General features: G+C 34.5%; 1 protein-coding gene across 2 annotated transcripts in view; it reads left to right on the top strand.

The window, feature by feature from the left end:
- TDRD3 (tudor domain containing 3) overlaps positions 1–14,518 on the top strand; it is a 110,884-nt gene extending 96,366 nt beyond the window's left edge. For both annotated transcript variants that reach the window (XM_083823973.1, XM_083823972.1), the window contains exons 13-14: positions 6,991–7,127; positions 11,597–14,518. In XM_083823973.1, the coding sequence (XP_083680099.1) occupies positions 6,991–7,110 (120 nt within the window). In that variant the 3' untranslated portion in view covers positions 7,111–7,127; positions 11,597–14,518. The remainder of the gene's footprint in view (positions 1–6,990; positions 7,128–11,596) is intronic.
- Positions 14,519–15,744: the final 1,226 nt, after the last annotated feature.

The following is a 15,744-nucleotide window of genomic DNA, read 5'->3' as shown; positions in this document are numbered from 1 at the left end:
GTCTACTGATTAAATATCCTGCAGTTCACCAGCTCTGTGGGTCTATCCAGAAGTCAATACTGTACCAGTACTTTCTTCATGGGAGAGAGGAAAAATGTGGAAAAGCACAGATTTTTGTTTTGCGCTTTTTTGAATAATTTAAAGTCTTTTTCTGTATGTTCTGCAGGGTTTTTTCTCCTTACGCTTTTCTATGAATATTCTAGATATCAGATTCAGAAAAAACTTCTCATCCAAAACTGAAGAAAAAGAGCTTGCTTTAGCTCTCTCTTCATCAGTTCCGCAAAATATATCTGGACATCTATCTATATGTACCTATGGAGAAAGATAGCGATGGAGGCAGTGGGGAAGGATGAGAGAGTGTATTTAGCTCACGTGTCATTGCTCTGGTTTTGTGAGTTTGGAAATGTGTATTGCCTTTCATGTGTCTTTTTATTTTTTTTTTCCACATTCATTCTTGATTCAAGAATGAAGAAGTATCAGATTTGATATTGTTCTAATTATCTCTGCCTTCCTCTCACTTTATTTTCACAGATGCCATATAAAGGTACCTGTTTTAGTAAGAGTTAATGGTTTTGGTCTTAAAAAATAATTTAAAATTAATTAGAAACCTGGACAACCTATTTTGACTTCTAAATTTGCTTGCAATCCATTGCAATTCCTTTAAATTTAAAAACTATAATATTGTTTAATTTTTAAGAAATCAGAGCAGCTTATGTTTGCTAAGAGAGGTAAAATCCTGAAACGTAGAACCAATGGATTCTGTACAATAAAAATGATTATGTTAGAAGGATATGAATTATAGTGGGGGCTAATTTAAGAATGCTAAAGTCCTCCAGGGAGGAGCTAAATAAAAATAATAGTTGTGCAACTTCGTGTTAATATTCTAAATTAAAAGGTTAATTTAAAAAATCTTTGTCAGGTAATTACTACATACAACATTTTAAAAAGATATGGATGTATTTAAATCAAATAATATCCTTACAGTTAGTTACATGTAGTTTCAGTCATCAGTGATACACTACTGTAATGTCTTACACCATGTGTGTAAGCATACTAAAAGTATGTTTTTCCAGAAATGTGATGCTACCCTGCCTCATTTAAAGACACTTTAACAGGGCTGTGTGTTGAGCATCTGACAGCAATGAAGGGGGTTATTGCTATGCAGGTTTGGCAGTGTAACCTTGAATCCCAATTGTCCTTCTTATTTATAATTTAACTGAGAAATCAGTATGGTTATAGGCTCAGTCTAATATAGATATGTTGCTATGGAAAAAAAATTGTGAACATCTGCAGGCTGACAAAGATTATCCCTCTCAAAGATTACTCTGCAAAAGGAAGTGTTATTTTAAGTAATAAGCATAACTTGCAAAGAAAATTGATTATGAGCAAATATGTTGGATTATTCTGTAATAGACACTTCAAAAATGCTTGTCACAATTTCAGTACTTGGTTAAAATCTTTGAAAAATGTACAGTAGTGGTAATTTCTTTTATTTGTACTTTTCACACCTCACTAGATAGCAATTTTTGGAATTGTCCTACCCCTGTTCTAAGAAGATATAACTTCAAGTGTTTGTTAAATGACAATTTTTTTTTCACAAAATTCTGATTTCATTCTTAGTTCTGGAATTCGAAGAATCCATTTAAATATTCAGATAGAACGTTATTAGACGTTTATGGGAATACTATAGGCACTTCAAACAATGCTTTTTCTTCCAAATATCAGATACGTAATAAACTGCAATTTTAAAGATTAAATTTAGCTTTTTGTAGGAAATTTGTGAATTTTTCATTATTGTTCTAGTGTGGCTTTTTTGTTTGTTTGTTTAATATATTTGGAAAACCCTACAGTCTATTTTTGACTGATTTGAAACTGCAAAGTCAATACTTAAAATACTCAAGGAGATCAACACTCTGTGATTAGGCAAAAGAAACAGGTTTTTAAGAAACGGATTTAACTAACAAAACAAGAGATCACTTGGTGTGTTAACAGCAGTAGGAAGCTGTTGCCAGCAAAGTGAGCAGTGCAGAGAAGCGTAAAATCTGGGCCAGGAAACGGGAGTTGAAATGCAGATGAAAGAGTAGTTCATTTTTCAAAGAAACTAACACTGTTCTACTGAGTCCTACAAGTTTTCCATGCTCTGACTATGTGGATGAAGTTAAAATCGTAGCTTAAACTGAAACAGTGGTTTGACATTACTGAAAGAGAAAATGTCGTATGCTTTCTTTGGCTCCTGTCTCTTCTCTCTCTTGTGATTCCTGGCCTCATGCTGCTCCTTCATTCAGCCTTGCACAGGCTCTGCTGCTCATCTGTAGTATCCCACAGAGAGCTGTACACCAATTTGTTGTTGGAAGATTTCTCCATCAGTTAACAAATAGAAATGCTTTAGCAGAAGAGCCCAGTGAACAGAACAGAATTTTCTGTTGGTAAGCAGGAATAGATGGAGGAAACATGTTTGTAGGTAGCAAACTGATGGAGCTGCTCAGCTGTTACTTGTAACTGCAGTCCTAAATATACACGGGCAGAGCATGCAGCAGTCAAAGTCTGTGACTTCTGTCATGCTCTTTGCCATCATCCATATATTCATTGTTTTCAGAAGTTATGCAAGCTGTAATAAAACTTAAAATATAACTGCTCTGGTTATGATTTTCCACGCCTAAGTGCAGACTTGCTATATTTGTATCGCTATAAATTCATCTTTCTCAAAAATGTTCAGAACAAGTTGTTCAAGACAAGTCATTCAAGCACTGAACTCTTATTAAAATAGATGGAATGTTCAGTGCCAAAATATTTTTTGGATCTGACTTGGAATAAGTATTCACTTCACATTATATATGTTTCTAAACTGTTATTTTTAATGTAGGGAAGTCTTTCAATGGAAATCCATTGAGAAAGCCTTTTATGAAATGCAAGCTTACTTTGCTCTAATAGTGTTATTTTAAAAGTAAATTAGCTGTTAAAAATATTTTAAATATTGGATTTATTTCGTTATGCATCTGTGAAATCCATTGAAGTCTATGTAAAAGCATGCAGCTAGTCACTTGGCTTGACTGAAGTTACTTGTTGATTCATTAAGCTCAGCTGATAAAGTATGGTGGTGGTACAAGGTCTTTGGAATACATGGGTCCAATGTAAAAGCACTGAGCATGCTATTCCTGTTTTACACTTACTAAGTTCTTGTCTGTCTTACCAGAGGTAATTAAAATAGCAATGGTAACAGTAGATTCTTATGGCAAAACTTTGAATAGATGCTGAAACTCCCAATGACTTAGGCTTCCTTGTTCACTATCTTATTTTAAATCCCTAAAAATTGCTGAAATCCACCACTCATGTTATTTTTACCAGTTGCTGCAGTAATTTTTCTGCATTTGATTGTTTGTTTGTACTGTAAACCTTTATTTGCTTTTTCCTATGAATCTGCCAGTTTCCATATTTTTGCCATTAAGCAAAAAGAAAGGGAAGTGGTTGAGTCACCATCCCTGGAGGTCCTTAAAAGACATTTAGATTTAGAGCTTAGTGATATGGTTTAGTGTAGGACTTGTTAGTGTTAGGGCTGAGGTTGGACTAGGTGATCTTGGAGGTCTCTTCCAACCTAGATGATTCTGTGATTCTGTAAGCTTAGTGACAGTTCAGGGTATGTAGCCCTAGGTAGCCATTGTGCAAGTACTAGAAAACTCCGTCTCTGATCCTAGAACATTAGACAAATAATGTAAGCTGAAGGATGGAGATAATCAAATACAAGTTTTTGGATAAAGCCAGTTGTATAAAACATTTGCTGGTAATTGGAGAATGAAAATGCGCTGACAGAAGAGATGGCCCGTATCAGAGGTTTGTGACCACCTTTGCTTTATAAAATGTAATCCAGATATTACATGTATAAGGAGGTAGGAAATTGTATAATTTATAATGAGTCACAAACAATTTATAAACTGAACACAAACAGCTAAGGCTGGAAAAATAGAGTTGATAACTAGATGTATGACTTAAGTGACTACAGATTTGTAACAGAAGATATGTAGAAGGTTGAAATTGTTAGGTAGGAGAACAGAAGGAACATAGAAGTAAACGTTAGTGATCTTTAAGCTTTGCCTAGATTGGATGCTATTCCAGCATAGCGAAGACAGTTTTGAGCATGAGTTAGAGAGATTTCGCATTAAATTGAGATAAAGGACATAGACCCAGAAAAAAATTGCAAGGTGGAAATAAACTAAAATGGCAATAAAAAGAGATAAAACATCAGTGGTGGATGAGGGTCAGTGAACGAGAAATGGTGGAAGAGAAGAGATGCAATTACTTGTAAAACAAGAAGCAGTATTTAATAAAGTTACAGTTTGGCCAAATACTATTTTGGAGGATTTTAGATCCAGTAGGGTTCAAATGAATAGGTAAAACAAAAGCAACATCAGATTATCATCTGATAGGAAGATGGCAGACTTCAACAAGACTCGGTAACTTTGTGGAGAGCAACAGTACATAAGAAGGAAGGAATAATAGAAAGGCATTCAGTTGCTAGCTCGTACGATTTGCTGCAATGCTTGTTTTCATTTTATTCAGAGTCTCAAGGAAGTGAATGTGATTTCACACATTGCTCTTGCCTTTTTTAATGAAGATACATGAATTGGAATGCATCTGAAGCTTTTCATTCTGTATGTAAAGACAACTACACCAAAATAGACATGTTTAAGACAAATTCTAGTTTTAATCTGATTTTACTGAGTTCAGTGGGTCAACAACATTGTCTGAAGTTTGATGAAGATTTGCTGATGTAGAAATTTACTGTGCTATACTTACCCTCAGAAAGAGGCTGTTTGTTACAGGTGAGACCCTCTGCACTAAACTGTTTAATTTCTGATCTTTTTGAGCTAAGACTAACAAGGTTACAAAGGATCAATTTACGTCTGGTTCACTGCAGTCTCTTGAAAATACCAGTATGCATTGCTAATTTTTCTGTAGTGTGTATATGTCTATTTGTCTTCCAGTTCTGGAGAATCCAGATATCAAGCAGTTGATGGTTTACAATTTTACTCTCGAGGAGTAAGCTCTTTTATTTTAGATTGAAGCTTTTGGAAAGAATCTTTAAGAAAACTTGCAATTGCTGTTTGCTTTGGGCAAATAATATGAAAACTGTTCTCAACTCTTGAAGTTTCTTGAGTGTACTGAAGGAGCTAGACGTATTGACATTGCTTCAGGCACCTAGTTTACCTTTTAAAGTGTTGATGCTAGTATTGTTTGCCTTGTCAATGATGAGAGATTACTTCATATACTCAGGGTTTGTACTAGGGCTAACTATTGCAAAATGTGTGGATTTTTTGGTTAGACCTCTGCTTTCCTATTTCCTTTGGATAAGTAGTGTCTGAACCTCTTCGTATGAGGGAACAGTGCTGCAAGCACTAAAAGAGGTACACTGAGAAAAGTAAGTTTTATTGCAGAATTCCATCGTTCTCAGCCTTTGGCTACAGTGAAACAAAAAGATTTAAATCTATTATGCCCCATTTGATTGTGCCGAAATTCTCTTTTCTTCTACAGTTATTGCAGACTCTCCCTAGTAGGGCCTAATCTGTTCTGGAAATCTAGCTGTTACCACAGATAAGCCCTTTAAATAGCGAACCTTATCACGAAGAATATCGTTGTGTGAACCTGTCAGTTTCAAAATGCACGTTTATCAACATTTAAACTGATTCAGAATGAGCTGTTGTTTCTTGAGTAAGATTTCATTTTTCACAAAAGAAAGAAACCTAGGCTGTAGATGTCTTTTTTTTTTCTTGCCTCTTGTAATGAAATATCTTACTGCTGTGATTTGCTTGTTCTTCATTATATGCATGTTGCACTCTATGACAGTTCCTAAGTGTTGAGATTGTTTCAGAATTTATAATCAATCATTAAATATTCTTGGTTTGTGTTCCTGTGCATTCTTACATTGTGAGTAAAGGGAAATTAAGAGTTGTATGCTCAGTACTTTTCCCAGAAATTGATTTCTTGCACCATGTTCTAGAGGGAACCTGGTGTCTGCTAGAAGCTAGTTTTAAGAAATTTAGAAAAAAAAAAAAAAGTAATTGTGACTGAGAAACCATTTGATAATCATACTCCTTCCTGTTCAATAACACTTTTTCTACTTTCAGTGTATAATTTTGCTTTTGCATTTCTCTTTGTTAGAAATTGTGATTCTCTTAAAAATCTTCTTTACTCTGTACCACCTTCAAATACTCCATCAGAGGAATGCTTTTCCTGTCAGTATCTCTTGGCTAAAGTAAAAAATGTGGCTGTTTTAGTCTTTCTTTGCAACTTGTTCTTCGGTCTCTTAATTATTTCTATTGTTTTTGAACTCCCTGTAATTTGTCAGTATCTTTCTGGCACTGAGATAACCAGGAGTGAATGCAATATTGCAAACATGTAATTACCTCTTGTCTCATTATTCAGAGGTTATTTTTATTATTGCTGCATGTAGAAAATTCATGGCTAAATTGCTGTCCAGTATACTTGTAGGCTTTTTGATTATTACTGCATCACAGATTTGTATCTGCTGTTTCAGATCTGTGTTTCTAGAATGCATATTGCCTGATTTTTGTTCCTTGCATTTCCATTCCCTTATTCTTTTCTTTCATTTCACACACATTTCTAAACTCCTGAAAGCTGGTATTTCTCTTGCTCTGGCAGGTTACCGATGTTATTTTGCTTCTTGAGTTTGTTGCCTGTATAACTCCTGGAGAATAACTTTGTTTTAATATATATGCTGTTTTTCTGCAAATATTTAAAACTTCTGTGGCTGCCTTGAGGACTGGGTTTTGAGATTACTCACTTTGTTTTTGTTAGCTTTCTTAGGTTTATAAAAAGGGACTATTCACTTCCTTTATTAAGTGATCATCCATACAGAAGCAGCAGTTTCTATGCATGTATGCATTCATTCATATGTGTGTGTATATATATATATGTCTACTCATGTATAATGCATTTAACTACTCTTCTATTTAAAATAATGCTGTTTACCTGCAGGAGGATGAAGAAGAAACTTATGAGCAAACTCTAGAATTCCGCAGAGGAGGTGATGGTCAGCCAAGGCGGTCCACACGACCTACTCAACAATTTTATCAACCCCCAAGAGCTAGAAACTGATTAATAAGAATTAAAAGGTAAATATATGCTAATGACATTTTATTTATGGATTTTGATTTCAAGAAAAGTAGATCTGAATTTTTGTATACTTAATTCTTCAGTCTCTGAAGTTTGTGAGAGAACTTTCTACAACTTTGCTAGTAGTTGGTTTGTATAACAGCCCTTGGCACTGGGTAGTAGACCATGAGTGTTCTTGAACAAATAAATTATTGTAATTACCATTATACAAACAGATATAGATCTCAATTACTGTAAAAAGTTTTTTTCTCATTAAAAAAAAAAATCAAATATGCTGTACTGCATTCGTTTTATTTCTGGATTTTCTAATATCTTAATTCTCAAGAGTTCATTGACTATTCTTTATAAATCATTGCAAAGATGCATGTTACTTGGTTTACATCTTCAGTGTCTTTGTTTTGCGTCTGATTTTTTAGGTACTAGCTGGTTTATTTTTTATAAGGCTCTTTTTAGTTTCTTTCATTTCTCCATTCCTTCGCTTCCAACTGGTTTAATGGGTGCTGCTGATCTCTGCAGCTTTTGATATTTCTGACATGAAATAATATAAGACTTTACTTTTTTGATCATATGTTCACCTAACTTTTTCATTTGAGGGAGCACTACCAATATACGGAGAAAAATTTACTCTTGACTCTTGTCAAGGTGATAATATTCTGATTTTTGTACATATCCTTAAATTTTCTATTTTAATAAGTGTATCAGTCACTATCAATAAACGTGTCATGAGATAATTATAAAGTGTGCCGAAATAATTCAGGTGCATGCACTGAGCTGAGTTCTAAACTAGTTATGTCAGCGCAGGGAGGTGTCAGTGTGATCAGCCTAATGAAATGTGCTCAGTGTAGAGGGCAGTCAAAACCTTTGTTGTTTTTGTCTTCAGATAATAATTTTTATGTTTTCAAATTGTACAGCGTAAATCTGGAAAACTGTTTGGCTTTGCTCAGGTTGGGAGAGAGGGAAAAAAAGACATCCAGAGAGAATAATAGTAACTCCTGTACCTCAAGAAGAGTGAATAAATGGTTGACAAGTAGGGAACAACTTTTATAAGGCACAGGTTGCTCTGTGTGGGTTTTCTTGCACCTTGCTTTGAAAGTTCCAGTGGGATCCTGATTTAAACTGACAGCAGATTAAGGATCAAAATCTACCAGCTGTGTAAAAACAGCAACAACAACAACAGAAAAACATTTTAGTCTTCCACCCCATTCAAATGCTATTGTTTTCTGTCAGACATCTCTAAATAAAGGGGTTTGATTCAGATGGTAAATACTGTCAGTTAAATGAAAAAGTTTGTTAACAAGTAGCAGCTATCATAAAGCTAAATAAAAATTTTCAGCAACTACTTATTTTCTTTACAAAGTACATCTGTTACTGAGAATACTTCAAAATATATTCTTTTTTTTTTTTTTAATCCTAATTTAAAACACTCTTCCTCAGGTGATTAAATAAGGCATTTCATTTGTCTTCTTTTGGCCCAGGACTGTTTACTTCTTCAACCTCTACTCAAGATACAGTTAGTACCAATGTGTCATCCAAAAACCGAGCTTATTAGCCCAATACAATATGCAGTCACTGGCAGCTTAACCTTTGCTTAAGTTTTGACTAATTTTGTAAGCCTTACTTTATTGGAATATTATGCACTTTATCTTCTGCAAACATGAAAGAGTTGTATGTACCTTAAATAGTCATCGCTGTAAACAGCAATTCATTATGGAAAAAATGCAATTTACTTCTTGATTGAAATTTCATTCCATCTGAATCAAAATACTAAATGCAGCTTTCCTAGGCTGAAATAACTGAATTGTCTTTCATTTTAACTAAGTTGAAACTATCTCTAAATGGGTAAAAGTTATTCAATTAGAATATTTGTGTATTTTATATTAAAATGATTTGATATATCTAGCTATTTTAAGTATCTGCTGTATCAGACATAAATTTGTATTTAGGAAATTTCCAGTATTAAGCTCAATTGCGGTTCAACATGAGATAATATAACAGCTATGGGATGTTGACACCAAAAAGAAGTTGACAAGATGAAATTAAATATATTGGTCTTAGATTCTTGATGCTAGGATCACTCAGAAGAAGAAAATGGAGAGGCAAAACATGCTTTCTGTAAAAGGGTTGGGTGGTGACAGGGGTGGGGGTCTCTACTTAAGGTTAGTTAGCTCCTATATTAGTTCTAGTCAAGGCAAACCTTAATTTTATAAAGGATTTGTAGTGTGTTGTTTTTTCTACCCCAACCCTCTGCCACAGTGCTGTAGTGAATATATGAACAATATATGAACAGCTAAATATCCTGTTCCCTTCTCTTAGTGCAGCATTTGGGGTTATTGCTCAATAGCATCAAAAAGTGGAAATTCTCCCTCAGTTTAAGAATGCACCAGTCTTTTTGATGGTAAAAATATTGCAACGTTATTTTTAAAAGCTTTTTCTGTGTGATACTGAGCAGCTTTCACCTGCTAGGTTTAATTCCTGAAGTTTGTGTAGAGTCCAGTATAGCTGATGTTATTTGCCTTGTTTGATAGGTAAGGTGGTGTGAGGAAATGTTCATCCTGACACTGTGGTGATTATATTTATCAGATATGTCTTACAGTTCCCCATAGTACATCTCATGCTGCTATAGATTTTATACTAAGTTGAACTTAGAAATGTATTTATTACGTGACCTAATGAGGTGGCTGAAGACAGCCGAACTAGAGAGAAACCAGGAATTAAAATCTATTAAACTTTACCAAAAGTAAGTGGAGGATGTAGTCAGTTTCTCTCTGATTGTAAGTGTAGGCAGAAAATCGAACATAGTCCTTTTCTAATTTGTTTTCAGCTTACCTAGACTTGTATGACAGTGTCATGATATGTGAAAGCTCAAAAATATTGAATGTCAGTTCCTGGAAGTGGATTTCTATATGGTTTCTTCCTTTGTATTTCCAAGAGCTTCTGAGAACATGGCATCTATATATATATATTTTTTTTATTTCAAGTTTTCAATAACCTGTTAGATGACATGATTTATCATGGGAAGTTTTTAAGGAATTTAGTGAGAAATAATCTTACCACAGCTTTCCACTGAAGGATGCTTCACCAGATCATTGACCTGCTGCTTGAGAGAAGAGGTTTTATATCCCTTATACCTCTCCATCATGTAAAGTAACTTAAATGATTTTTCCTGAAAAGAGATGAAGCGCTCTTGTTGGTGACTATATTATAAATCATTTGTTGCAAATTATCATATTGCAATATTTAACATTTAAAAATGCCAAGGTGCCCTGTCTTCAAAAGCAAATAAGGCTGTTCTAAAAACAATGTCTGATGGCCATGTTTGTATTGAGTATGATAGGGACATATCAAAGATGAAGCATGAAGTTCATACAGTAGTTCATATCCCATACCCCAAAACTGTATACGTACCTGTACAGTGTTGCACCACTTGACAGGAAGGGCGTTATTAGCACTGGTACAATAATGCAGAAATAAAGCCTTACTGCTTCCTGGATTAGTTTTCGGCATACTTGTTTAGCTGTTGAAGTTGCCCTTGCAAATCTGGAATTATTATTGACAAATACTAAATTCCTGAGTGTTTTGGTTTTTTATTATTATTATTTTTAATATAATTTGTGTCCTTCTGAAAAGCTCACCGTGCTGTTCTATACTTCAGGTATAAAGAACAATTGCTGCAGACTTACGGGAAGTCCTGACTTGGTGATTACTATGAAGGCAGAGCAATAGAGTAATCATGTTAAGGTCAATACCTCGCTGTAGATGCAATTGGCCTAGAAACGGTTTATTAATATCCAGCAGTGTGAGGTAGAGGACACTTACTCAGAATTTTATCAGAGCACTGCATCAGAGACCCTTTGAACTCAGTCTAGGTTGTTTCGGGTCAAACTAGTCAAACACTAGTTTTAACAGGTCTGTAAGTTAAGATATTCTCTCTAGAGAATAAAGATACAAGAATTAGAGTCTAACAGCAATAAAAATATGTCCTGAGCTTATATTTGCTGGGTAGAATGTCATGATAGTATGAAAAAGAAGGGGAACAGTAATCAGAAATGTGGTTTTTGAAGGGTCAAGGCTTTTGGAGGAGCTTGAAAGAACCTGAGTGTGAACCTATAAGTACTTGGTCATTATCTGTTTCTTGGTTTTCTTTTGTGCAGTAACAGGATTAATCTACACCTTTTCAAACCTACTATGAAATTTGTATTAAAGTCCTTACCAATGGAGAAATTGAATTTTTGTAAGAAGTCATTGCCAGAAAGTGTTCTTTTCTTGTATTATAGCGATCATATATGTATTGCATTGAAGTGCAATTTTATGACTTATTCTTTTAAATACATATCTCTGTAAGTACAGAAAAGCAGATGTATACTCTTTTGGAGGAGAAAAAAAGTAGTAGCAGTAAAATGTATGTTGCACAAAGAGCAGAGTTTTTGTACTTACTGGTTGTGTTTCTTTTTTTCTTTCCCCTGTTCAGCAATCTTCTCCTGGTGAGGGGAAATTCACTGGCAGCTCCAACTTGCTGAAGACTTCTAGAAGAACTTCTGGCTTTTTCCAGGCAACAGGGTGGAACAAAGAAAGCTGGTGTGAGCAGAAAGAATTTGGACCTGATACCACAGGAGACTTTTTTAAAGTTCTTAGTTATATGAAGCTGAATACTTTTTACATATGAACGAAGCAAATTGTCATTGCTGCCATCAATAAAACCACAGTGCACTATTCTATTCTTTGCCTTGTATTCTTTTTACTGAGCCTCCATTGTTAGTAAAGGTAATACCAGTGTATTATTATTTTTATTCATTTTGAATTTATTTTGGTTCTAATCCTGTTTCTAGTAAAGTAGAAGTAAAATTCCTATTTCCTCAAAAGCAGACAGGATTGGGCCTTGAATTTAGATTTTAGGCTAGCATTAGTGAAACGCTAAAATTTTTCAGTTAATTATTGTACAGTGAAATTCTGAATGTTTTGATTGTTTTCTATGGTTTTTTTTTCAAATTTGCTAAAGGCCAAAATTAACAAATTTGCCTCTTATGTTTTTTTGAAGTGTAACTAAAAGTTTGAAAGGGAGATAAACTCAGTGCTTTCAAAAGACGTTTTCTAAATAATTTTAGATAAATATTTTCTTTTTAGGAATATTTATGTTATGGGGATAGAAACAATTCTAGAAGGTACAGGAAAGTAGTTTAAACAAAAAATACTGAAAGATGCATATAAATATTTCATACATAAATATGTATATACATACACATGCAACCTGTAGAATAGTAGGTTCTGACTTTCCTGTAGCTTTAAACTGCTTTTATTGCTTCATGTTACTAGATTGTTCTCAATTATTGTTGATGCTTGAAAAAAAAAAAGTCAAATTGTACTTTTCCTTCTAAGCTATATCTTTGAATCTTATGTGATTATGACAGTTGAAATTTCACTATTTCTTTAACTGAGAAACACCAGAAGATCTATATACCTTGCAAGTCCCTTTTAAGCTTTATTTTGATGGCTTAATTAAGATTGAAATGGCACATGTTTTGAAATGGACAAAAAAATCCACCTGTCTTCTCTAAAGACAGAGTTTTACCTGAGACGTGTTGGTGGTATAAATTGTACAATAAATTCTAGTGAATTTCTGAGTGCTCATACAAAACTCTGGACAAAACCTTGTTTGTGTGGATGAAAAGAAGTTATGCGTTGATGATGTAATTAATTGTATTTTCAGTACGTAATATGGATTGCTGTCTGAACACAGTCAGATGTAGCAAGCACATTAATATTTGCAGAATAGTAAGGAAGGAAATGTTTTGCTGCCTTAATGCAGCTTCTTGAGAATTGTAATGCAACTCATTAACAATTTAAAAGAAACTTGGAAGCTTAGAACATGAGCTGCACAATGTTGAAGTTCTTCGCTACCAGTTGACGTACAACAAATTTTATAAAGTTTGTTACATTTAAGCTAGAGACCATTTCCCAAACACTATGAATCATCCTGGTCAGTTCTGCACAATTGTACCAGCAAATAAATAAATTGTAGATCTAATACATTGGATGTTGGATGCTTTACTTCCAGAATTATTGGTAAGACCACTTAAAACAGCTATTCAAGTTTCATAAACTATGCAGTCATAGCACTGTTTTAGAAATCAGTTTTGATTTTTTTTTTTTATAAATGGACTTACATTAAATGAGAATGCTACAGCCAGTGTACTAAAGCAGTCTCTGAAATTAAAAATCACTTTTGGTGTTCTGATCTTTCTTTCCTCCTGTGAACTAAATCATAAAATTCAGAAAATTGCAGCCTGATTTGGTGAACTGTTTAAAAAAGAAAAAAAAAAAAAGGGAAAGAAAAAAAAAAGAAAAGACTGTAGAAATATGATGTAGCATTCCTCTGTAGTAGTTGCGGCATTCTGAAATTACCAAATGTGCGTGCAGCTCTTTGTAGGCAAATGAAATATATTTGAGAACATTCTTTGGAAAACAGTAAAGCCAACATTCATGTCATGGTCTTTTCTTCAGTGGTGCTGAGTAACTGGAAAGGCAGAGCAAGCAAGCAGCTGGAGAGTCTCTTTGACAAGATGTGTTGTCTTCATGCGTTTTATGGTCCTTTTCTATTTTGGTTTCAACTGAAATAACTATCAAAGTTCTGCCTGTTCTTTAGGTTCTGGAAAATCAGTAGTAGAGTAAAAGTATTTGCCTCAACCTGTTCTGAAAAGCAAGAATTGATTGTAAACTCGTTGATTCCCATATCTAGAAACAACATGATTATAAACCTACCTAGTTTATCAATTATTCCTTAATTTGCATAATACATCAAATCCACAAATACAATAATTTCCAGTCATAATGTAGTAAGGATTGCATACATGCAAGAACATTAATGTATCCAGTTTTTATGTTCAGAAGTTGTTACCATTACTAGATATATCTTCAGAAGTGATGTAAGCTATCTTCTTATCTGCAAAATGCAACAGCAAAAGCAAGGTCGTGAACTTTGTGGGGCTGATCCGTGTTGCTAAATGAAGGCAGAGAAAGAGAACTGCATCCTGATACTCCACACTACTTACTTGATGGCTTAATTTCCGATGCTGTTTTGGACTACTCTTGATTAGCTGTTTTCAAGACAAACCTGTCACGAATTTCACACTTTGCAAGCAGAACATGAGGTAATCTGAGTTTCTTGACCAGTGGGTCCCTCCTGGACTTCCTTTGCTAGAAATACAGTTTATGAGAATTTCTGTCTGAATTTTAGGAATGCAATTCTAATGAAAAGATTTTTCTTGTTATGGACTTGTATAGAAAATTTTTACATGATGGGAAGTAATAAAAAAAAAAAATTCAGTTGTTCTAAAAGTTATGTTCCAAGTTGGTAACTATATAATTGAATAAAATTGTTTTACATTTTTTCCCATTTAAGTTATTGAGATATGAAATCATTTTGAAACAAAGAATGGAAATGTTCTGTTTTTATCTTAAATGTTTCCAGAATCTTATGACAAAACTGGATTGAAGTTGTCATATTTTCATTCAAAATTCTGGGTTGGACTAACATCTACTGACACATTCATATATTTAATATTTTTATGTTAATATAGCTTTTATTTTCTCACTAACGGGTTCTTTCTTAATAAGTCTGTTGAGGTTTAATCTGGCAGGCACCACAGCCATTCACTCACTCCTCCCAGTTGGATGGGGGAGAAAATCAAGGGGGAAAAAAAAGATAAAGCTTGTGGATTGGATAAAGGCACTTTAATAGGACAGAAAAGGAAGGGAAAATAATAAAAACAGTGATACAGGAATACACAAGTGGATGCAGCTGACCAATGCCCAGCCACTCACTGAGCAGTTGCAGTCCCCGTGGCCAGCTCCCCCCAGTTTTATTGCCCCATATGATGCCACATGGTGTGGGATATCCCTTTGACCAGTTTGGGTCAGCTGTCCTGGTTCTGACCCCTCTCAGCTCCTGCTGCACCCCCAGCCTCCTCCCTGGCAGGGCAGCATGAGCAACTTAAAAGTCCTTGGCTTAGTGTAAGCACTGCTCTGCAACAACAAAACATCAATGTGTTATCAGTGTTATTCTCGTCTTAAATCCAAAATACAGTGTCGTATGAGCATCTAAGAAGAAAATTAACTCTGTCCCAGCTGAAGGCAGGACAAAGTCTTTGGAAACAACTGTACAAAGCACCTGTCCGCTTTTCCAAGAAATATTCCTGGAGTAGTCTTCACAGAATCTCTGTAACGGCTTGAGCTTTATGGAAGATGAAGTATTAACAACCGATATTTCCACTGGGTAGTGAAAAGTTAATATCACAGGAGATATTAATGTTATCCTTGAATTGCATTTGAGAATAGATACAGGATGAGTAAAAGCTTAATGGTAGAAAAAAATTTAGCTTGAGGTAAAGCTGGAGAGACATTTGCAAGAGAACTCCTCAGTAGCCAAACTAGCTCATGAAGGGTTGGTCTAATCATAACCAGGTAGTTGAATGAATCTAGAAGCATAAGGTAAACAATCCCTTTCTAGCACTATGGTTAAAGGGGACTTGATGCAGAAATATCTCCTGTACTTTTGTGCAAACACATAATCATTTTTGGATAATTGCCTATAGATGCCTTCAAGAAGGAGAATTGCAGTTC

This window comes from Anser anser (assembly GCF_964211835.1).
Source record: "Anser anser genome assembly, chromosome: 1".
Classification (NCBI taxonomy): Eukaryota; Metazoa; Chordata; class Aves; order Anseriformes; family Anatidae; genus Anser; species Anser anser.
The sequence above is the reverse complement of the archived record's forward strand: the minus strand, read 5'-3'. Positions and strand labels throughout refer to the sequence as shown.